The 25385-nt window shown below is 41.3% G+C and overlaps 1 protein-coding gene across 1 annotated transcript in view; it reads left to right on the top strand.

The window, feature by feature from the left end:
• The window catches only part of LOC126379213 (ankyrin repeat domain-containing protein 50-like), a 28887-nt gene extending 3869 nt beyond the window's left edge, over window positions 1–25018 (top strand). Inside the window, exons 2-10 of the mRNA XM_050027902.1 lie at window positions 16442–16559; window positions 17340–17494; window positions 18491–18623; window positions 19521–19703; window positions 20300–20405; window positions 20922–21062; window positions 22047–22138; window positions 22666–22815; window positions 24040–25018. Of these exons, the coding sequence (XP_049883859.1) occupies window positions 16449–16559; window positions 17340–17494; window positions 18491–18623; window positions 19521–19703; window positions 20300–20405; window positions 20922–21062; window positions 22047–22138; window positions 22666–22815; window positions 24040–24360 (1392 nt within the window). The 5' untranslated portion in view covers window positions 16442–16448 and the 3' untranslated portion in view covers window positions 24361–25018. The remainder of the gene's footprint in view (window positions 1–16441; window positions 16560–17339; window positions 17495–18490; window positions 18624–19520; window positions 19704–20299; window positions 20406–20921; window positions 21063–22046; window positions 22139–22665; window positions 22816–24039) is intronic.
• Window positions 25019–25385: the final 367 nt, after the last annotated feature.

The raw sequence follows: 25385 nt of genomic DNA, 5'->3' as shown, positions 1-25385 counted from the left end.
CATAAAGGTACTTATATGGGTATTTGTTTTGATTAACCTCACTATCAAGCTAAAACTTAAGCGGTATATAAAGCGAAAGTTGATGGTAGGGCTGGCAGAGGAAGACCGAGAAAGACTTACGATGACCAAATTAGAGATGTCCTTAGAAAAGGTTCAATACGATCTACTCTGAACCGGCGTGCGTGTATGAAGCGATTGATGAATGTGGAGGAAGCAAGAGAAGTGTGTCAGGATCGAAGCAAATGGAATTCTATAGTCTCTGCTTACCCCGGTGGGAAATAGGCGTGAGTTTACGTATGTATGTAATATCAAGCTAAAACTATCAACAAGCAGTTTTCATCGTTTTCAGCCATCTTAACTACAGCCAACTTTCAGCCATCTTACAATATCAGTGTTGCTGAGAGTGGTATTTCTACTATCCTTCGCAACAACATGCTGAGTCAGTCCCATTTCCCTGGCAGTGTATTTTTTGATTTGTATACTGATCTTTATCTTGTTTTGGGAATAAAGTTATTCTATTCTATTCTACATACATATATACATGTAGGATGACTGGGACGATGGAACGAACGGTACAGATTGTGTGTGAGTGAGATGATGTGAGTGAGATGGCATGAGAGGGGAAAGGAGAGAAGGAAGGGGGTAATGGCGAATGGTGTGTGACGGACGACGTGTGTGAGATAGTGAATATTTCTGTTAAAAATAGTTTAAAATAGTGGAAAATAATAATAAACTCAGTGTCTCAGTGAACTTGACGGATTTTATTTGTTTTACCCAACCTCAATTTCTACAAATTGGGGGCTCGTACGGGATTGAAGAACAGTATTGCGGTTTGAGGTTGGGCGTGGCGTGGCACGTGGCGGCGTGGGTGAAAACGGCGAAAAGGCGATTTTACGACGAACGACGACGACGAAAAGGCGTTTTCATCACTTGTCCAACATGTCTAAAGACCAGCAACGCGTTAACGACGACGGCATTAAAGAGGATGTCAATTTTGGGAGCAAAATGCTTTTCATGACGGCCGAACTTGTGCCTACATTCAACGGCCAAGATGGAGATTATACGGTGTCAAATTTCATAGAAGACCTGGAAGATAACGCGGAAATATTTTCGTGGTCACCATTGCAGAAATTATTAGTGGCGCGGCGAGCTCTAACGGGAACGGCGGCGTTGTGGATAAAATCGGAACGACCTCATAAATCATGGGAGAACCTAAAGGCGGCGCTGTTGAAAGAGTTTCCCGATAAAATGGACGTGAAGAAAGTACATGAAATAATGACCGCGAGGAAAAAGAGACGAGATGAAAGCTGTCTCGATTATATGTTGGTAATGAAAGAACTTGGACGGCGCGGCAAAATGGCAGATTACGTGGCTGTACAATACATAGTCGATGGCATTATTGACAAGGAAACCAACAAAATGATGCTTTATGGTGTCTCCACGTACGGCGAGCTGAAAGAAAAATTGAAGATTTATGAGAGTATAAAGGAGAAAATGAAACACGACGACAGAAGAAGTGACGGCGGCGGTATGCGACCACAACCATCGGCGCAGCCCCGGCAAGGACACTACCTAGATGGAAGAAAATGCTTCAATTGCGGCGATAATGGGCATTTATCAGTGGATTGTCCTCATAGAAACAAGGGTTCGAAGTGCTTTCGATGCGGTTCATTCGGACATTTGTCATCTCAGTGCAAAATGGCGGAATCGAGCAATGGCGGCGGCGCGAGCGCGACAACAAACACCGGAATTGGAGTCCAAGCGGCGGCGGGCAAGTTTGAAAATCAGAGAGGGCGTGAGCGAAATCGTCAAGTTGGCGGTACTGCGGCACAGCAGCGACATCGCTCTTTCTCGGTGGCAGAAATGGGAAATAGACGAACGTCAACTTTATATTGCGAAGCGGAACGTAACCCTGAAGTGACATTTGATAACGAGACGTCAACTTTATATTGTGAAACGGAACGCAACCGTGAAGTGTCATTTGACAATGGCAAACAAGATGGCGACTACACGTCAACAACAGGTGATGTACTGAGCGTCGATAAACGCATGACGGGTACAAGAAAACCTATGAAAATAATGAAAATTGCTGGTAAGGAACTGAGTGCGCTTATTGATACCGGCAGTGATGTTAATCTAATGTCGTGGCAGTGCTATAAAAGCTTAACTGGGTGCAAATACGATGACTGTGACGTGGTGTTGACGGGACTCGGCTCGACGAGAATTCGTGCGCTTGGGCAAATAATAACATCAGTGTCTGTGGACGACGTCTGTTATAGAGACATTACGTTTTATATAGTGCAAAATAACGCTATACCTTGTTCTGTTATCATTGGGCAACAATTTTTACAGCACACAGTTATGGTAATGGATGGCTCGGATGTATATTTTATGCTTGAAAACGAAAATTGGTTGCAATGTGTTGCATGTGTTGTGTCTGATTTTGACATTATAGGACGTGAGGTGTCACCGGGAGTGCAGCGAGCAGTGGGTGAGTTGGTGACGTCATATCAACCGGTAAAGACGAGGGAAGCTCCCATCAAGCTCAAACTACACCTGAAAGATGATATCCCTGTAGCGCAGCGACCGCGTCGTGTGGCGTTAAAGGAACAGATTGAAATTGATGCTCAAGTAAAACAGTGGTTACAGGATGGAATTATCCGCGTAAGTACATCTGAATATTCTAGCCCATTGGTGTTGGTACGTAAGAAAGATGGCAGCTTGAGGGTCTGCGTTGATTACAGGAAACTAAACCAAAAAATGGTCAAGGATCAATATCCTCTGCCATTGATTGATAACTTGCTGGATAAATGTCATAATGCAACGATCTTTAGTGCTTTGGATTTAAAAAATGGTTATTTTCACCTTGGTGTGCATGAAGATTCAATAGAGTACACATCGTTTGTAACTATGAATGGACAGTACGAATTCCTAAAGGCACCATTTGGTATTGCCACATGTCCGAAGGTGTTTACACGCTTCATAAATATAATATTTCGTGATCTGATTGAGGAGGGCATTGTTCTGGTATTCATTGACGATATTTTAATTCCAGCAGAGGATGAACAACAAGCGGTGCAGCGGTTGGAACGAGTGTTGAGAAGAGCTTCCGAATATGGCCTGGATATTAATTGGAAAAAGAGTCAGCTTGTGGTGAAGAGTGTTGAATACTTGGGGCATGTTATTGGATGTGGAGAGATACGACCATCGCCCGAGAAGACGCAGGTAGTCAGGAGATATCCAGAGCCAAAAGATTTAAAACAGCTGCACAGCTTTGTTGGATTATGCTCATATTTCAGGAAGTTTGTGGAGAATTTTGCCATTGTGGCGAAGCCATTAACAGACTTATTAAAGAAGAATGTTCAATTTGAGTTTAGTGATGAGCATAGGAAGAGTTTCATCACATTAAAGGAAGCGTTGGTAACAAATCCAGTCTTAAAAATCTTTGACCCAAGAAAAGAAACTGAAGTTCACACGGATGCTTCAAGCATTGCATATTCAGCAATTTTAATGCAAAGGGATCCAGAAGATGGACAATTGCATCCAGTACACTATCTAAGCCGGAAGACCAGCGATGCAGAAAGCAAATATAGCAGCTATGAATTGGAAGCATTGGCTATAGTTGAAGGAATCAAAAAGTTTCGACATTATTTGTTTGGTATACACTTTAAAGTTGTTACAGATTGTAAGGCATTTGAAATGACAATAAAGAAGAAAGACTTGGCAATGTCCACCAGGGTGGCTAGATGGATAATTTTATTACAAGACTATGATTTTGAAGTGGTGCACCGTGAAGGCCAGAAAATGCGCCATGTCGACGCATTGAGCAGGGTACCTTATGTGGGAATGATATTTTCTGATCTTCATGACAGCATACTATATTCGCAAGATAATGATGAAGGTTTAAAAGCCATAAAAGAAATTTTGAAGTCTCAGTCTTTTGAAGATTATTGTCTAGATAATGGACTCCTGTATAAAGGACAAGAAAAGAAGTTGGTAATTCCGAAGAGTTTAGAAAGTGAGATAATTAAAAGAGCACATGAAAATGGTCACTTCGCAAAAACAAAAATGATGAGTCTCATCAGTAAGGACTACCACATTTCTAATTTAGAGAAGAAAGTTGAGAATTTTATCATCACATGTGTTCCTTGTTTACTAGCAAACCGAAAAGAAGGGAAGCAAGAGGGATGGCTGAACCCTATAGACAAGGAAAATGTACCACTACATACCCTACATGTAGATCACCTTGGACCTATGACGACTACAAAGAAACAGTATAATCACATACTCACTATTGTGGACGCTTTTACAAAATTCACATGGATTTTCCCTACTAAAAGTACCACAAGCAGAGAGACGATAGAGAAACTAAAGATTCATCAAGAAACATTTGGAAACCCTACTAGGATAGTGTCAGACAGGGGAACCGCTTTTACTAGTGGTGAGTTCCAAGACTATTGTAAAGAGGAAGGCATCCAGCATATCACCATCACAACGGGCATACCTAGAGGAAATGGACAGGTTGAGAGGATGCACAGGACCATCATATCAGTACTCACTAAATATTGCATAGAAGACCCTACTCTATGGTACAAGCATGTCAGTAAAATACAAAGATGTCTCAATAGTACCTACCAGAGAAGCATTGGCATGTCTCCTTTTGAGTTACTGACTGGTGTGAAGATGAAGAATAGGGAAGACATAGAATTATGTAGATTGTTGAAAGAAGAGGAAATAGAAAATTACTTTATAAATAGAGAAGATTTAAGAGAGAAAGCGAAACAGCAAATATTAAAAATTCAAGAGGAAAATGCAAGAACATTCAATAGGAAGAGAAAAGCAAGCCAAAAGTATTCAGTTGGAGATCTGGTGGCGATCAGAAGAACGCAATTTGGAGTTGGAATGAAGATAAAACCTAAATTCCTAGGTCCTTACAAGGTCACAACAATTAAGGGTAAAGATCGCTATGATGTGGAGAAACTCGACGACTTGGCGGAAGGACCGAGGAGAACCAGCTCGGCAGCAGATTTCATGAAGCCTTGGCCTGCAGGTGACAGCTCTGCTAATTAGAGAAGGTTTGTAGGTACACTATCACATAGCAAAAATTTTCATAGTGCAGTAGGTATTTTATTTCTTCTAAACTTTCAGTGCTGTGGCTGTGTGATGTAATATTGTTGCTACTTAAAAGGTTAATAATTTAATTAAGTGCCTGTTATATTTCTAAATAGTCTTGATTTATTGTACACTTTTATTCAAAATTAGCCATTATTGTGTATTGAGAGAATGTGTAATACTGAAACTTTACTATGTTGTGTTTTTTATTAGGATAAGAGTAAGATTATTTAAAAACGTTTGATGATACCTGCCTAACTTTTATTTTTATGAAAACTGTTCTTAATTTTGAGATGTTTGATGATACCTAACTTTTATTTTTAAGAAAACTGTCTTAATTTAAGATGTTTGATGACACCCAACTTTTATTTTTAAGAAAACTGTTCTTAATTTAAGATGTTTGATGATACCTAACTTTTATTTTATTATGAAAACTATTTGTTGTAAATTTTAAGATGTTTTGATGATACCTAACTTTTGCAGGGAAGTGTTTGTTGCTGCCAGTCTATGCTATCATTGTATTTCTTAGCTCTGAGTTGTTGTTTGCTATACTTACCATAATTATTATACTTACTTGATTCATTGTAACTTTGTTTTGGTGGTCTGAGGGCAGACTTAACTTCAGGATGGCCGAGCTGTAGGATGACTGGGACGATGGAACGAACGGTACAGATTGTGTGTGAGTGAGATGATGTGAGTGAGATGGCATGAGAGGGGAAAGGAGAGAAGGAAGGGGGTAATGGCGAATGGTGTGTGACGGACGACGTGTGTGAGATAGTGAATATTTCTGTTAAAAATAGTTTAAAATAGTGGAAAATAATAATAAACTCAGTGTCTCAGTGAACTTGACGGATTTTATTTGTTTTACCCAACCTCAATTTCTACATACATAAACAGCCTATATACGTCCCACTGCTGGGCACAGGCCTCCTCTCAATCAACCGGAGAGGGTATGGAGCATACTCCACCACGCTGCTCCACTGCGGGTTGGTGGAGGTTTTTTTTTTTAGCTATTCTATTCTATCCTAACTTTATTTTTTTTATGAACTAGACGAAGTTTCGAATATTTTGAGAATCCGTGACCGCGGGACTTATGAATGAATAGGATAATAGTTCATATCACGTCGTTTCCAGGATTTTTTTTAATAAATTGTCTTCTTGTACCCTTTTCGTTTGAGATGTGCGTTTGAGATGTGGTGTTGGCGAAGGATGGAGGGTATAAGCTGGACTGAAATGGTGTCAAATGAAAAAGTGCTGGAAAGAGTTGGAGAAAAGAGAACCATATTGAAGACTATAGAGAACCGGAGAGGAAATATGATTGGCCATGTGATACGACACGATTCATTTATAACAAACATAAAAAAAGGAAAAATTGAAGGGAAGAGAGGAAGGGGTAGACCTAGGATAACATTTATGAAACAAATAAAAGAGAAGGTGCAGGTCGTGTCGTATCGGGAGGTGAAGGTTTTGGCGGGAAGAAGACAGGAATGGCGATTACTCCACCGACAAGAGCGCAGCTCTTAAGTAGAGAGAGACGCTTTTCCAAGGCAAAAAAAGGGTATTTCTTTCGAACTTGATGATTGATCATCTGTCACTATAAGGTTCACCATATCCGGGTGAGAGCCTTCAGTGCTCCCCATTTATCAGGCCAAGTAACGTCAAATCTACAATAAGTCACGTCAAAAAAAAATTCATCATAATATCTATCTTGTTAATTCGTATCAACGGTGACAGACTTATTACAGATTACTTGTGGCTCAGCCCACCCTGTTAGGGATTACAAGCGTGAGGTTAAGCAAGTACGTTCCTGAATCCCAATCGGAGAGGGAATTCTATAAATACCCCCAAAACGTGGAGCTTTGACCTAACCTTGGATCGGACTTCAACCGTACCGGGACATGCCAGACTTGGATATTTATAAAAGTAGATACAACTTTTTTAATAAGGTTAATGTGCGTTCGTATCTGGCAACACCTAGTCTGAGACACGCAATAAATATCCAGGTCATAGATCTTCAACAAAAAGACAATGGTGCTAATGCCAGCGCACACCATCTAATTTTATTTTATGTTATCTGCTTACCCCGGTGGGAAATAGGCGTGAGTTTATTTATGTATGTTATAAACAGAAAGCCCAATTAAATCCAAAAGTCGAGGTTAAACTCCAGACAACATGGCCGACAGCTAAACAAAATGGCTGCTATAAATAACCCTATCTCAGAGCTTTGACCTGGCCTTGGATTGTTGGAGACAGACATACTTCCCGCTTATATACCCGTCATTTTCTTATCCGATAATTATTTCCAATATGTAACAGTTACACACATAATATAACATAAACAGCCTATATACATCCCACTGCTGGGCACAGGCCTCCCCTCAATCAACCGGAGTGGGTATGGAGCATACTCCACCACGCTGCACCAATGCGGGTTGGTGGAGGTGTGCTAATAGCCGGGACCAACGGCTTAACGTGCCCTCCGAAGCACGGAATCGTCTTACTTTTTCGGACAATCAGGTGATTCAAGTCTGAAAAGTCCTTACCAAACAAAGAACAGTCTCACAAAGTGATTTCGACAATGTCCCCATCGGGAATCGAACCCAGACCTCCAGATCGTGAGCCTAACGCTCTAACCACTGGACCACGGAGGCTGTCACAGTGTCGCTGTGTAACAGTTACATAAAATGTAAATACTAGATGCATCGCTATTCCCAGCTTATTTGTTTACTAAATCCAAATAACACATTTGTCTTGTAATCCTTCTTAAATCATTATGTGACGTTTAGTAGCTACAAATCTTTCCGATACTATTTACTTAAGAGACATATTATTATGTACATCTATATGTATACACAAGACATAAGGCCAATGTGGGGGAAGACCGGCATATTCTAAAATATGAGTTTGACTGGATTTATTGAAGAAGATATTACATAAACAGCCTATATACGTCCCACTGCTGGGCACAGGCCTCCCTTCAATCAACCGGAGGGGGTATGGAGCATACTCCACCGCGCTGCTCCACTGCGGGTTGGTGAAGGTGTTTTTACGGCTAATAGCCGGGACCAACGGCTTAACGTGCCCTCTGAAGCACGGAATCTTACTACTTATAGACGACAAAGTCATTATGATCGCGTACGATAGATAATTTACTTGGCTATGTTTATAAATCAGAAGTTATTGGCACTAGACGGTCTTTTACCCCAGACGGTCTTCCCCACATTGACCTTACATAATATGCTACGTACCTACAAGAAATCAGCTATGTGTATCTCCCATTTAAAACGAGGCGAGCCTATTGCTATTAACCAGGCACAAATCCCGGAAACCACCTTGAAGCTGTGGTAGCCCAGTTGGTAGAACGCTTGCCTCTTACTTTGAGGTCGCAGATTCGATTTGAATAGGGATTTGAAAACATTGCAACGAAACGACGATTTTATTTGAATGCGATGATAACTTATTATAAAGTTTAGCTCCCTCAAAACATATAGTCATCCTGCCATCATCATCATCAGCCCATTAACGTCCCCACTGCTGGGGCTTGGGCCTTCCCTATGGATGGATAGGGAGATCGGGCCTTAAACCATCACGCGGGCATAGTGCGGATTGATGGTTATTAACGACTGCTAATGCAGCCGGGACCAACGGCTTAACGTTGTTATCTTATAAGATTGTACGCTAACATTGTCGCATTAGGTTAAGTGCCTGTCATGATAATGTTTGTTTGTATTACATAAATAAATAAATAAATAAATAAACGTGCCTTCCGAAGCACAGAGGAGCTTGAGATGAAAACTTTTTTTTGTGGTCACCCATCCTGTGACCGGCCTTTGCGAAAGTTGCTTAACTTCAACAATCGCAGACCGAGCGCGTTTAGCGCTGCGCCACCGAGCTCTTCATCCTGCCATAGTTAGTTCTTATTCTGGGTAGTAAAGCTTCCCTTCTATGATGAAATACTCACCTACACATAATATTTATCAACTCGCATTTTCAATCCCCAATTCATCGAATCTAGCCTACATCTTATAATACGTTCAGAATATCCTATTTACCTAGCCTTTCAATTCAGGATTATCACTTCTCTCTCTCTCTCTCTCTATTTAAGAGCTGCGCTCTTTTCGGTGAAGTAATCGCCATTCCTCTCTTCTTCCCGCCAAAACCTTCACCTCCCGATACGACACGACCTGCACCTTCTCTTTTATTTGTTTCATAAATGTTATCCTAGGTATACCCCTTCCTCTCTTCCCTTCAATTTGAATTTCCTTCGATTATCACTTCACTTTACTTATAATAAATTGAACAAAAACACGCCATCACAAAGTTATGTCATCCGAAATAACTGTCAAACTGCAACCGTTGCTATGACAACGCGTGTCTGATTGGCAGAGGAGTCGGTCGGGTAATGCACGAAGTGACCTTGCATTGACGTCATATTAACATTTATAGATTGATTTACGTAATGCTTATTGCCATAGGATTTGATTAAGTATGATGATAAATCATTGAAATGGGTTCAGTATGGAACAGTTCATAATAAATAAAAATAATGATTAATTTGTTTCGTAATTCATTATTTCCGTTATATACAGGTATTTCTAAAAATGATTGAATTCCCCTTTTTAAACCGAAAAATAGAATCCCTCTAACTAGTGACTGTGGTTCTGTGGTACACCGGCTGGCTTGTCAAAAGGAGAGTACCGGTTCGAATCCCGGTACCGGACTTGCACCAAAGAGTTATTAATTTATCTTAAGTGCAGTTTTCACTAACACAGTTGGCTCGACCATTATAGACGGCGATACGGCTCACCTATCACGTTGGTCTAATAGATAGCTCGGTAACGCGTGGGTACTTAGTATATCTTGCGATGCATGTGCCTGTGGCTACCCTAATTGGGATATTGTCGTTACGTTTTCTATCAACAAAAAAAAAAATATTTTGTAATATTAAGTATAATTTTCTTGTCAATGTACCATTTCTTTTTTTATAATTGTACGTCTGATTGCAGGCCGTACACATCATAAAATTGTTCAATCAATCAATCAATCAATAATACTTGAATTACATATTTATTCATTATTCATTTTTTATTCATTATTTATTATTATTAATAATACTTAAATTGTTGTGTAAATTATTTTACCATCTCTTTGTATTTTATATGTTCTCGCAAATAAATTAATTTGATTTGAACAACGGGAGAAAATGATTTGAAATGGATCCCAAATTATTAATACCATTTGCCAATAAATTTTAATTATATATCACCGGATATAGTGACCATATATGTCATACATTTTCAATCAATACATACAGACATTCGCAGAAAACATTTCGAATCTATCAGACAATTGTTTCACTATCTCTTTCCTTCCTCACAACTTAGAAAAAGACAAAAATTGGATAAAAGACAAGTTTTTTTTATCAAATTGCTTATGTACTTTACTATCAGCTGTTCGTCAATCGGAAATGCCAGTGACATACTTATATCTGTTTATTTGGCATGGCAATACTGTCTACGCGCATTTTTAGATATGGCAACAATTAAATTTGGTTTGGCCCGGGATATTTAGAAATAGACATTTTGTCGCCTTCTCAACCATACCCTAAAGATGTCATTAACTACTTGGCTGGACAAATGGGGAGCGCTGAAGGCTCTCTCCCTGTACAACGTTTAAGACAACAGGCCTGAGGGTGCCCAGTAAGGCGCGAACCTCGGCTCAGGGCGTCGTCTGAGAGGAAAAATATTTGAAAGAATTAATCGACCCTAGTGGGTTGATAGCGATAAGCGCTGATTGAGGGAAGTCGTCGACCACGCCGGCGGGATCGATATCGGGGCCCTGTCGGCTTCACCCGAACACAAAACATAAAGTCAATAATAGCCCTAACAGGTGCAAAATGGACCCATTTCTATCCACCTTCAACGCCCTACAAAACTAACCTAATTCGACCATCTTGCCAATACATCGGATACAAGGCGTCGCCATATATGCGCACGCGCCGATCGATAGGAAATTGGCAATCGATAACGATATGTCTTCCAACGCGGTAACCTTCGGCGATCACCGAACTTGACTTGTTAAAGGCAATAAGGGCTATTTTCGTTTGTAATAAAACATTAGCTCACGATTATATTCCGATTGGGGTAGGCAGTACATCCATCGCAAGATGAACTAAGTATCCACACCTCACAGAGCTTTCTGTTAAGCCAGGGTGAAATATTTTCGTTTGTGATTAAATAAATAAAAAACAAAATCACCATCTTCATCACTGTCTTCTCGGAGTAGCATTCTCCACTCTTGTCTATCAAAGGCCAATTCTTTGACTTCCTTATAAGACACGACGTTCGCCTTCTCTTTAATCTGTTCCATGTAAGCTCTTGGTCTTCCCCTTCCTGTCTTTCCTTATATCTTCTCTTCTATAATGTTTTTAATAAATGTATCTTGTCTCGTTAAGTGTGCAAACAACTTGCCTCTTTTGTCCTCAATAACTCTCAATATTTATCTTCTTTTATTTAAAAAAGGTTTAGTAGGATCTACTCTGAACCGGCGTGCGTGTATGAAGCGATTGATGCCTATGACGGCTCAATAACAACCTTGACACCAGGGTTGATGGGGTCAGTAATCCACCTCACAACCTACACAATAGAAAAAGAACATATTTGAAAGAATTAATCGACTTCAGTAGGCCGATAGAAATCGCCGACCACGTCGGCGTGGTCGGTATGTCGCGAGCTGATTGGCCGCCTCTATGGTCGTCAGGATCGCATATTACGTCGTTCGATAATGAACAAGTCGATTGAACATCAAAATGATTTAGCTCAATCATCTCCGAAGGAAACTCCTGCGCCGTTCAAATATAAATCCAGCGGCGTAGTTATCAAGGTTATAAATAGCGTGATCGTAAACGCAGTGGATATTATTATCCGCGTATAGATCTCCACGTGGTCCTTTGTTCAAAACAAACATATTATCGCCAACGCCGGCCAATGCTCCAAGGTTGTTGGCCCAAATGTTTGCTCAAAACAAACAATTTGATTCCTTGTTTATGGAACGAAAGTTGTAAGAAACAAAGGACTTGAATGAGAGAAATGGCTCGTCATTGTCATAGAATAAACAAAGGACAATCTTCGCCCCGCAGCGATACGAGATTGTAGTGAGCTGGAGTAACCTCATCCCCGCGGTGGGGGCCACTTTAGTCCATTCAATCCGTAAGCCTTTAGGCTGCTTTTCCACCACCTGTGCGAGGTAGCTAAGCGGTGTGCGAGGAAAAAATCCACCAATAGAATCACTTCATTTTCCTAGCCTTGCTCAGCTCAAGTCTGGTGGAAAAGGGTTTAGCGAAGCGACGTCATTCTTCATACAAAACAAGCGAAAAATGTGTGCGAAGGATATGTTGCAACGGATGTGTTGCGAGGAATGTGCTGCGAGGAATGTGCTGCGAGAAATGTGCTGCGAGGAATGTGCTGCGAGAAATGTGCTGCGAGAAATGTGCTGCGAGGAATGTGCTGCGAGGAATGTGCTGCGAGAAATGTGCTGCGAGGAATAAGTATGTTGCGAGGTTTGCGACGATTTCGAACTCGAACCGCACATCTGCGCATTTTGACAGCTCCGCTACACTTCATCGTACGAGACATTTACCTCGCACAGCTCTGGTGGAAACCCCTACACATTTCCACAGCACAGCTACACATCCTCGTAGGACACATTTTACTCGCACAGATCTGGTGTTAAATTCATCTTTTTTGGGGTTATGTATACGTCTTTCTACGATAAAATACCAGATAATATTTAAAATTTGTCAGAAAATAAATTTAAAGCTCATGTGAAGTTTACTTAAAAAAAGCTTAAGTATTGTAAGATTAATGACTACCTAAATGATAAATATGTCTGGTATTGAATGTGTTCTTCTAGCAGTTTCTTGTCATTTCTTCTCCTCAGTCATAACACCTTGCGAAATGACGTAAATTCATAAATGTTACATTAACCTTCAACAAGTTTATCCATGATAGGTAATTACGTTGAATAAATGATTCTGTTTTCTGAATATCATGCGCAATTTTACAATACAAATAAAAACTATTTTAAAGATACTTTCTAGATAATACTTTCCCTTTGTTCATTAAGCGGAGTAGAGGAAAAAAACCCCGGTCGAGCCCATGACATTTGCGCGAAAGCGCGCTACTGTAACGCGCATGGCGCGCGTCCAACACGAGGGCAGCGCACGCATGTCTCTTGCGCCAAATTAAATGACGTAATTTCTTTGAAGGGGGATTCTTCGGATCGGCGCAGGCGCAGATCTACACATGTCAGCCATTAAATTGCACTTGACATTTCCCTTTTTAAATGTTTGGCTGCATCGTTTAGAAACCATAACTCTGCCAACGTCAAGGTACTGAAGAAAAAACTGAGTACAAGAAAGGAGAATGGGCGAAACTCATCCATCAGCTCATTCCACCAAGTCCATTCCACCTGAGGACATCCAGACGTACGGCGGGTTACCATCCTTACTTGGTTGACATACCACTAATCCGCACCAAGCGCTTCGCTTCATCTTTCATAATGCGCACAGCCAAGGAATGGAATGGGCTGCCGGCTTCGGTGTTTCCTGTATCTTATAACCTGGGGTCCTTTGAATCACGGGTGAATAGGTATTTTCTGGGTAAGCTAGTTCCAACGTCGATCTCTTCTTCTCCTCGTGGAAGAATGAAGTCAAGAGTAAACCCATCTTAATTAAAAAAAGAAGAATAATGATAGCTTATGCTTGTCCTATGATTCTGGCAAAGGTCTATCAAATTTAGTCCCGAGCGAGGAATTTCGTTAGGTGGGGTTGGCGTTTCACGCCACAATGTACCTACAGCGACTTGGATGGGGGGCAATAGGTTCCCAGTCACCACCAGGTATGAAAAATCGAGATTTTTAAAATCCAATTAAAGCCAAACTAATGGTCATACACGTTTGGTGGCATAGTAAAAAATGTTCAGAGAAATCTAATCGAAAGAATCGACACATTTTTTTTCTCTGGCCGGCACTTTCAAATTTGGGCCCGTCAAAGTATGGAAAGCATCGGCTTTCCAAAAATTTTACATTTGCGCATGTAAATGTATGTAACTGCGCAATGCAAACAAATGTCAAATAGAAATATTGCTTTCTTAGATGAATTGCTTCGATGTGGCTTTTAACCCCCCTGGTACCTATGCCCGGAGGCAAACGAACTGACAGACGGTAGGTAAGTTACGTAAAAAAAGACGTTACGAGCATCTCATTTGACAACATTATCCTGTTGTCTATTATTAGAGCATCAAAGAAAGTATTTCCACACATTATCTCATTAGAAAACAAACTATAGTCTCGGAAATAGGAAAATGAGTCCAATTAAAAATTGGAAGTCATTGCCAAGATGTCAGCGACTCCCGCTGACGTACAGTGAGTTCATCGTATTAGCTAAACTAATTATTATTAAACGTGACACTTCTGTTTTTTCATAGAACAAAGAATAATAATACATATAGTACGGTAAATTTCCGCCCCGCACCAATTCGTATCGAGCGCCGACCTCACCCCTTCTCGGTCTGACTTTTGACTTTGAACTAAGGAGTAAAGGGAAGCAGATTGTCTCGCACTTAAAACTAGGCCTATCTCTTTTTAGCACGTGTTCCAAGTAAGTTTCGGCCCTAGGAAAATATTTAGCTGGAGCGAAACCTCAAAATGGCACCTCTCAGCCCCTTAAAATACAAAACTTTTCGATAAATTTACGGCCACTGAAATTTACCTACGTAAGTCTTTTAAAATGACGTTTACGGCTTCCCTGTACGAGTTTTATGTGGCCGCAATCTAACCCGATGTAATTTTAGTTTCCGGGTGAATTAGTCTTGGTTGATTTTGGCCCCCTATTTCGGCGCCCGGTGCGGTGGCAGACTGACAGAAGATATCTGCGCAGGAGAATATTTTACAACTAAAACTAAAAAAAACATAATGCTTTTGCGCGTTTTTTCTAAATATAAAATGTTTTCCAATTGAGGTTATGTAGTTATTACGGGCAGAGTGCCCGAGTGTTGCGCTTGATTAATCTACGTTATTCGTCTACGGGACGTTACTACGTTATTTATTATCTAACGTGTGTTTTTCCCGGTTATAACATGTGATTTCGGTAGTTAGTAGGTGTCCTTGAAAAGTCAGAGATTTGCCGCGTGTTATTCACTACTTGATGGGTGACCACAAAAAAAAACATCTCGAGCTCCTCCGTGCTTCGGAAGGCACGTTAAGCCGTTGGTCCCGGTTGCATTAGCGACTCCGCCGGCGTGGACGACGATTTCCCTCAATCAGCGCTTGTTGCTATCGACCCACTAGGATCGATTAATTCTTTCAAATATTTTTCCTCTCAGACGACGCCCTGAGCCGAGGTCGCGCCCAACTGGGCACCCTCAGGCCTGTTGTCTTAAACGTTGTACCGGGTGAGAGCCTTCAGTGCTCCCCATTTGTCCGGCCAAGTAATTACTGCCATTTGCGGCAAATCTAAAGTCACGTCAGAAAAAAAAATAGACTTGGCAGTGAAGTTAGTATTTTCTAGGTTAGACCGACTTCAGCCAAGGCCTGTGTTTCTGTTTGTCAACTCGTGCGCCGAAGGTCAAAAACAGTAGTTTATTGGCATTTCATCTCAGAGTTTTCCGCGTCCTAAAATAGGACATGCGAATATTTTTTTCCGGTATTTTCTTTCGTATTCTGTACGTGAATTATTTATTTATTATTATTCAGAAATCAGAATCATTTATTCAACGAAACTTTCAATATTAAGTAAACAGTAAAATAATTATTGATTACTGTGGATTATTTACTTATATCTGTATTGCACCGTCCCCGACTCCAATATGTAGCAAGTCCTTTCACCCTAAGGTTGCCTGAAAGACATTGCTATTTAGCAATAAGGCCGCCGATCGTGCTTCTCTTGTCACATTTGTAATTATTTTTAGTGTTGTGTTTATATGTGTTTTGATGTCCAGTGGTTGAGCGTTGGGCTCACAATCCGGACGTCCCGGGTTCGAATCCCGATGGGGACATATCACAAAAATCACTTTGTGATCCCTACTTTGGTAAGGGCATTACAGGCTGATCACCTGATTGTCCAAAAAGGAAGATGATCCGTGCTTCGGAAGGCATGTGAAGCCGTTGGTTCCGGTTACTACTCACTGATGTAAGTAGTCGTTACCACCATCCACCGGGATTCGTACCCGGGCCCTCCGGATCGTGCGCACAACGCTCAACCACTGAACCGGAGGCCGGAGAAGATTTATCTTTGACCCAGTCAAATATCCATTAATTTATTTTGTTCCAGCAACAAGATGCCTTCGGAGGTGATATCAGAGAAGTCGCTGCAGCGCGAGCTGGCTGACTCCATCATCAGGATGGTTCCTCTGGACGAGATCAGGATCCTGCTGGCTTGTGGCGCTAAGGTACACATACATACATAAACTCACGCCCGTAATCCCTAATGGGGTGGGCAGAGCCACAAGTAATCAAAGACAACTTGCAGCCACTGTTGATACGATGTCGTAAGGTAAGCGCTAAGGTAAGTTGTCAAAAAGCGCTAACTTTGTAAGCCAATTTTGAAAAATAAATATTTTTTATTTTTTTTGTAAGATACACACACGCGCATACATAAAACTCACGATTATTTCCCGCCATCGGCGAGGTAAGCAGGGAAAAAAGAAAATATAATTGATAATAATAATCATCATCTCCCTAGCATATCCCGTTTTTCTTACCTAACCTGAAGATTTGACAGCACCGGTTTTTTACACAGAAGCGACTGCCTGTCTGACCTTCCAACCCGCGAAGGGAAAACCAGCTCAATACAGGTTAAGTCACATCATCACTAATTTAAGAACCACGCTCTTGTCGGTGTAGTATCCTCCATTCTTGTATATCAAAGACCAATTCCTTCACCTCCTGATAAGACACTCGCCTTCTCATAAAAGAGAAGAGAGTGGAGGAGGGGACAGGAAAGGTTCTGGGGGTTAAGTCACATATCTCCGAAAATGCATTTCTGGGGAATGTGGGTTTCCTCACGATGTTTTCCTCACCGCTGTCGCTTTGTCATTATCGGAGTTCTTTACAATATTTTTGACAAACTAAAAAAAAAGCAACACTTGCAAGACAAACGAAGTACAATCCGCACCTTCACTCGTGAAGGAAGCCGTGGATACTCATCATACCCTCATGATTGTTCCCAGGTGAACGAGCCAGTGACTCAGGGGCTCCGCCCCCTGCACTACGCGATCTGGCAGCGTCACCTGGAGGCTACCAGGCTGCTGCTCGTGCGCGGTTGCGACGTCAACGCGCGCGATGACTGCGGCTACAGCGCGTTGCATCTCAGCGCCGAACACGGGTCTGTATTGGTTTCACCAAGCTTGACTTCCCTATAAGACACGACGTTAACCTTTTCTTTAATCTGTTCCATGTAAGCTCTTCTTGGTTTTCCCCTTCCTCTCTTTCCTTCTAGATTTCCTTCTATGATGTTTTTAATAAATTCGTCGTGTCTTATTAAGTGTCCAATCATCTTGCCTCTTCTGTCCTCAATAATTCTCAGTATTTGTCTCTTTTCCCTTACTCTTACTAGCACTTCCTCATTTGTAACCCTTTCTGTCCAACTCAACTAGTTTCGAAATTGATAAAATGCATAAAGCATTTGTCCTCCCTCACCGATGTAATGCTCGGATCTGTAACATTACATTGCAAGCGAATGTTCGCAATGAGGGAGTACCTTTAGACGCTAAAAGCACCAAAAGCAACTTCGCCTTCATGGAGACATTCTCATTGGTTTGCTAAACGCGTGGCTTTTAAGTAAAAGAACGACGACCTCTGTGGTCCAGTGGTTGAGCGTTGGGCTCACGATCCGGAGTTCCCGGGTTCGATTCCCGGTGGGAACATATCCCTAGTTTGGTTAGAACAATACTGGCTGATCACCAGAAGATCCTTACTACTTACTGATGTAAGTAAGTAGTCGTTACATGAGCCATGTCAGGGGCCTTTGGCGGCTCAATAGTAACCCTGACACCGGGGTTGATGAGGTTGGTACTCCAACTCAAAACCCACACCATAGAAGAAGCGCTTATCGCCATCGGCCCACTAGGGTCTCTTCTTCTTCTTTGCGAGTCGGTGGCGATCGATGCCATATTTAATTAATTCTTTCAAATGTAATCCTCTCAGATGACGCCCTGAGCCGAGGTTCGCGCCCATCTGGGCAACCTCAGGCCTTTTGTCTTAAATTTTGCACCGGGTGAAAGCCTTCAGCGCTCGTTATTTGTTCGTCCAAGTTCATTTGTGGCAAGTCTACAATAAGTCATGTCAAAAAAAAAGAATTAACAGCTGGTGTCAATTGCAGGTATACGGAGCTAGTGAAGCTACTGCTGGAGAGTGGGGCGGCGGTGGACTACCGCGAGGACACGGGTGAAGAGTTTCCACGCACCACACTCTGCGACGAGCCGCTGCGTCTTGCTATCAGGAATAAACATTATGTGAGTAAACTTCCATGCTGCTTAAATTATCCTATTTCTACACTTGTGAAGTGAAATACCTTTTACGAACAGCACACAATATCTACTCATTGAGACGTGGTAGCCCAAGTGGTGGAACGCTTGCCTCTTACTTTGAGGTCGCAGGTTCGAATCCAGCACACGCCTAAACCAGTGATTGTCGAATTTGTTTTCGGATTCAACTTTGGATCATAAATGACTATCGGTGCTCGTGCTCGACTGTGAGGAAACCCACATTCTCCTGAAATGCATTTTCGGAGGTATCCCTTCGCGAATTGGAAGGCCAGACAGGTAGTCGCTTCTGTAAAAAACCGGACCTGTCAAATGTTCAGGTTAGGTAAGCGGATAATGCTAGGGAGATGACACAAAATCTCACTGCCGCACATGTCTCTATAAACGCATGAAATAATAAAACACGAACGACCCTTCATGTACATCGGCAGAGGTACGCATGCGCTTGGCAATAATTCCTCTGAGACTTCTACCGATTAGACTTCGAACTTCTTCTGCTATCGTGTGGGTTGTGAGGGGGATTACCAACCTCATCAACCACAAAATAAACACAATGGTGTCAGGGTTACTACTGAGCCGCCAAAGGCCCTTGACATGGCTCATGTAACGAGTACTTACTTACATCAGTAAGTAGTAACCGGGACCAACAGCTTAACGTGCCTTCCGAAGCACGGCTCATCTTATTTTGGGACAATCAGGTGATCAGCCTGTTATGTCCTAACCAAACTAGGGATCACAAAGTGATTTTTGTGGTATGTCCCCACCGGGATTTGAACCCGGGACCTCCGAATCGTGAGCCCAACGCTCAAACCACTGGACCACGGAGGCCATCGGACTTCGAACTAACCCAATGGTATTTCTCCGCAGGATTGCGCTCGTCTCCTCCTAGAGCACGGTGCTGATCCGAACAAGCGTTACTTCTTCGGCTCAGAGATAAACCTGGTGTCGGACCCGGAGTATCTGGAGCTACTGCTGACTTTCGGAGCTAACCCTGACTCTAGAGACAGGGCGGGCTTGACGCCGCTCATGAAGGCAGCTCGGCAGAGAAAGGTAGGTTGTTGGATGGAATACTTCGTAATCGTTTCGAAGGAGGGAATCTTTAATTTTGTTCCGGGTCATAGCCCTCAGCGCTCCCCATTTGTCCGGCCGAGTAGGTAGTTAATGCCGTCTGCGGCAAATCGACGGCTATGATAAGTAAAATAATAGGAGGGGAAACGTCGACAAGATTAATCTTAGTCTTAAGTACCTATGCTGGCTAGAGTAGATACTTATTTGGGTCATCCGGATAATTTTCTGAATCTTCTGTTAGTCATAAATTAACACTAGGAGGAGTAGGTATTAAAACAATAGCAATAGTGAAGTTTTTGAGGAGTTTCTTGCGCTGCGGACTCTATCACTCTGAAGCGATAGTCAAATGCGTTAGTGACACCGTAACAAAAACTTTGAGAGATGATTCAGACCATGATTCCGAGTTGATATCAAATGCAATTTTCCATCGCAAAAGCATGGAAGTGAAAAAAAACACAATTTTTTTTTATGAATTTTCCGACAACAAATTCTACCTGATATCAACTACTGAATCATACGCCAAAGTTTTCGATACAACGTCACTGACACCCTGTATTTATCCTCTTCCTCATGCCCAGGGTATGGACGCGGTGCTCCTGCTCATCAGCTTCGGCGCGGACGTCAACGCGATGACTGACGCCAGGAACGATTACCGGACTGTCATGCACTATGCTGTTCTTAGTGGTAAGTGGTACGGATATGCTGAACGTTAGCTTTTTCTTCGTAAAAGCAAAAACCGTTAAGTGTTTCTGGCTGCTACAGTACTTTTTTATTTACTTGATTTATTATCAATCACCTGACATCACATCATCATCAATGGATTGAATCACCTGATTGTCCGAAAAAGTAAGATGATTCCGTGCTTCGGAGGGCACGTTAAGCCGTTGGTCCCGGCTATTAGCCGTAAAAATACCTCTACCAACCCGCATTGGAACAGCGTGGTCCACCATTAATGGATATGGTGGTATGGTGGTATGCTCCATATCCCCTCCAGTTGATTGAGGGGAGGCCTGTGCCCAGCAATGGGACGTATATCTACAAATGACTTATTGTAGATTTGCCGCAAGTGGCATTAACTACTAGGCCGAACAAATAGGGGGCGCTGAAGGCTCTTACAAAATTTAAGACAACAGTCCTGAGGGTGCCCAGTTGGATTTATAAACCAGCACAATTAAAAATACTTTAAAAAATTTCCCCCAGGCAACACAGACGTGGTGAACCTCCTAGTGAAGCAGGGTGCCCGTGTGAACTACTCGTGTGCGGAGCTCAGCAAGCCGAGCCCGCTCGACCTGGCCATACTCAAGGGAGACGTGCACATGTTACACATGCTCACAGCTGCTGGTGAGGAAGTCTGCGTATACACTTGCGCCCAAGGCCCCAAGTAGGGCGCCAGTAAGGCCCCATGCTGGGCGCCACTTTAAGAAAGAAAATATTTCCACATCTTCTTCTTATCGTGTGGATGGTGAGGTGGAATACCAACCTCATCAACCCTGAGGGTTATTATTGAGCCGCCAAAAGCCCCTGACATGACCCATGTAACGACTACATTACATAGATACATACATTAGTAAGTAGTAACCAACGGCTTTATTTCCAAATGGGACGCCACATTACCAAACTTAAATGTAAACAACAAAGAGACAATAACATAGTAAAAAAATAACCACCCGATAGGGACATTGTCGAAATCACTTTGTGAGACTCACCTTTGTTTAGTAAGGACATTAATGGCCTCCGTAATCGAGTGGTTGAGCGTTGTGCTCACGATCCGGAGGCCCCGGGTTCGAATCCCGATGGGGACATTACACAAAAATCACTTTGTGATCCCTAGTTTGGTTAGAATATTACAAGCTGATCACCTGATTGTCCGAAAGAAAGATGATTCGTGCTTCGGAAGGTACGTTAAGCCGCTGGTCCCGGTTACTACTTCCTGTAAGTATGTAGTCGTTACATGAGCCATGTCAGGGGCCTTTGGCGGCTCAGTAATAACCTTGACGTCAGGGTTGATGAGGTTGGTATTCCACCTCGCAACCCACACGATAAGAAGAAGTAAGGACATTGAAGATGATTTTACGGAAAAGTAACATGATTCCGTGCTTCGGAAGGTGTTAATCCATTAGTCCCGGGCTACTAGACTTGTGAAGTTAACTGTGAATTTTCTGTACGAACGAACATTAATTAGTATTTATTTTATTGTAATCTGTTCTCATGTAAGTGACTTATGTCATGTCTTAATGAGAATAAAGAATATTTGAACCTTACTATCCCAAATGCCTCCACGGGTACTCCCACAAACTTTAAATTAATATTTAATTAAACTTACAGGCGCGCACGTGAACGCTTCAAGCTCCGTCATCGGGTCACCTCTCCACGTGGCTTGCTCCGACAATATATCTAACAGGAAAGAAATCATTACAGTAAGTGTTAGCATCGACAACTTCATCATCATCATCAATCCTGCATCATCCCACTGCTGGGTATAGGCCTCCTCCCAACTCATCCACAACTTTCGCGCCGTCAACAACTTCATGTGTAAGCACACCTCGGACACGTCATACTTACAACCTAGTTTTACAAAGATACTACACATCGACGTTATCGTACACGCGCATCTGTATATGTGACGTCTGACGCCATACGATTGAATACTAAAGTAAGACCGGGGGGTGAGGTAAACCTAGCTCAGCCGCTGGTGGGGAGCGGAGAGTTGGCGTTCTAAACGCAGTATTATTCCTTAGTCTATGTTGTAGACTAAAACATGTCTTTTGTGGCTCTTACGATAGTTACTAAACTATCGATAGGTGACCTTGGAAATCATCTAACTACATTCTGGAATCCACGAAATTAGAAGGTTAAACGAAGACAACCCTATACAGCGCCATCTACAGTTTTATTAGTGAACATGGCCTTGAAAGTCCGTACAAATCAACACTTCCGGTTCCAGATCCTCCTCGAACGCGGAGCAGACCCGAACCTGAAGGTTTACAACGATGAAGATGGCACCCAGCTGCGGCCGGCACTGGCAGAGTACCTGGCCAGCAATCCTGACCCCAGCAGCGAGATTATCACCATGCTGCTCAGATATGGAGCCAGGGTGAGTTATAATACAATGTCATTGCATGCTATGCCATGCTATGCTATGCCGGGGAATATTATGTAATGCCATGAAATGCTATACAGTGCCATGCAAACAAAGGTACTGTAATCAGCGGCGTAGCGTATTGGGGGCGGCAGAGCGGCCCGCCCCGGACGGCACTTTTTAGGGGGCGGCAAAATTTCACAATCTATAATATATATAAAAATGAAACCCGTTTTCCGTTATCACGACGTAACATAAAAACGGCTTAACCTATATAATTATGAGATTATACGAAGCTCCTTGTTCGTGACGATGCTGTTGCATAAGACGTAGACTACACTGTAAATACCTCTCGAACAAGGAGCGAGTAAATAGTTATGACTGTTCTAGCCGAAAACTTCTCTAGAATTAATGTATGTAATGATAGTATACATTAAATTGAAATATCTAAATAAAAGGGCGGCAAAATTGTCTTCCGCCCCGGGCGGCCGACACCCACGCTACGCCGTTGTTGGCTGTAATTTATAAATGTAATAAATAGAATAGAAAATCAAAGAAGTTAACATAAGTTACATTATACATACATACATAAACTCACGCCTATAGGACTAATGAGGTGGGTAAAGCCACAAATAACATTGAATCAACAGTGGTTGCTCTGTTAAAATGGCAGATGATTTATTGTGTTGGATGGATATGATGAAATTATGGTGACAAGGGATCAGCCTATCACACATAATGATGATGATGATGATCACCCATAATACCTATTAGTCCATCATGTTAGAGATAACACAACCCCTCTGTCGGATTTTCCGACATACTCGGGAGGCGCAAAGTCAAGCAGCTGAATATGTTCCATGTTTTTTATTCGTTCATAGAAGAATGACCATTTTATATAGATTCAGTAAAGGTTTTTAATCATAATCAATCATTTATTTACAAGAAAACAAAGTTAAAGATATTATTCTAAGTAAAACAGTAGGTATGCATTCAAATATTTATATAATTATACATATTATTATTAATAGACTTATTCCTATAGGTAGTTAAGGAATTCGTTGACACTTTAAAAACCTATATGTAATAACCATTTAGTTAAATCATGCTTAAATTCTTTTATATTTAATTCATTTAAATATTCAGGTAAATTGTTAAAAATAATGACACACGATATAAACATTTTTTTATAAATATAGGCACGACAAGAAATAAAAACTTACCTTTTTAATGCTCCAGGTAATAATGAAAACCCAGTTCCGTGACCCGGACGGTATCCTCAACCATCTGCAGAATGTGACATCACCTGAATATGAACACATCTTCTACAAGCTTCTAGAAGCTGCCGAAGCCTTCGACCTTTGCATGATCAAAAGAAACTCAACTATAACCTCAAAACAGAAGGAGGTTTTGATCGAGCGCGCCAAAACTCCCATAACCTTATTAGCGCAAGCAAGAATATTCTTCCGCAAATTTTTCCGCACCTCCCTCATTGATATTGCGCAGAAACTTGAAATACCAAAAACTCTGCACCAGTATTTGCTTTTTGAGTGCAGTTAAACTTTTAGTAAGTAAAAATTTGGATTTAAATTGTTCTTGTAGGCTGAAAGGCCGCGTACCTTACCCGCCTATTTTAGTTGAAAAAAAAATATATTTGGTGTTGCCGGTCGGGAATTTTTTCCCTAGTAAGGCGGGAGTTTTGGATAAGAGTTGGTACTTCATTATATTTTTGTATTCTTTGTATTGATATGTTTTGTATACTTATCTCAATACGAAGATCTCCTATGTATTTTTAAGGAAAAAATATACTTTAGTCTTTAAGGAGAAAAGTTCAAAGAAAAATGCTAAAATAAATTTCGAATTAATTATTTGTTTTTAGAAATTAAAATTGTGAGGATATCTCTCATGGATAAATATATTATTAAGTAGATTTCAGTTTTACGATTTGTCTTGTTTTGTAATGGATTATCTTATCAATTATTTCCTTTTTATGAAATTTCATACTGATTATTCAGTACCTAGATTAAACTTCATAATTATTTACAGTATCCATTTTTGTAGTCTGATTACATACTTATGGTGATACTTTGTGATATAATCTTAGGTTTAAGGCATTACTTGTGATTTTTAAGAGATTAAATACTCTCAAGTACTTATTATATGCACGACTGTATTGTAATTATAATGATATTAAAATAAATGTGTGTGAAAATTATAATATTGTTTTTACTTCCTCTGATACCCATCTTAGTTATATATTTCAAAAAGTCAAAGTTGGTTAGATCATTGAGTTAGTTGTACCAAAGACCTTAGTTGTACGTACAAAAACATAGACATTCTGTTTTTCTTTTGTTTTGTGAGCGAAGGATTCTTCAAAATAATATTTTTTCACAAGTTACGTTGCTAAGCATTCATTTGGCGGGAGCTACTGAAATGAAGACTAACGTTTGATGTAAGCACATACAAAGGTGCATCTTTATAATAATACATTAAACACGAGAATCCTAAAAATATTACAAAGGTAGTCCTATTAGCATTTTAAATCGGGTAATTATCATTTACGCTTGCAACATTCGATTGGAAGG

Source organism: Pectinophora gossypiella, chromosome 28 (assembly GCF_024362695.1).
Source record: "Pectinophora gossypiella chromosome 28, ilPecGoss1.1, whole genome shotgun sequence".
In the NCBI taxonomy this organism is placed as follows: domain Eukaryota; kingdom Metazoa; phylum Arthropoda; class Insecta; order Lepidoptera; family Gelechiidae; genus Pectinophora; species Pectinophora gossypiella.
Note: the sequence above shows the minus strand (reverse complement) of the source record. Positions and strands in the feature narration are given on the sequence as shown.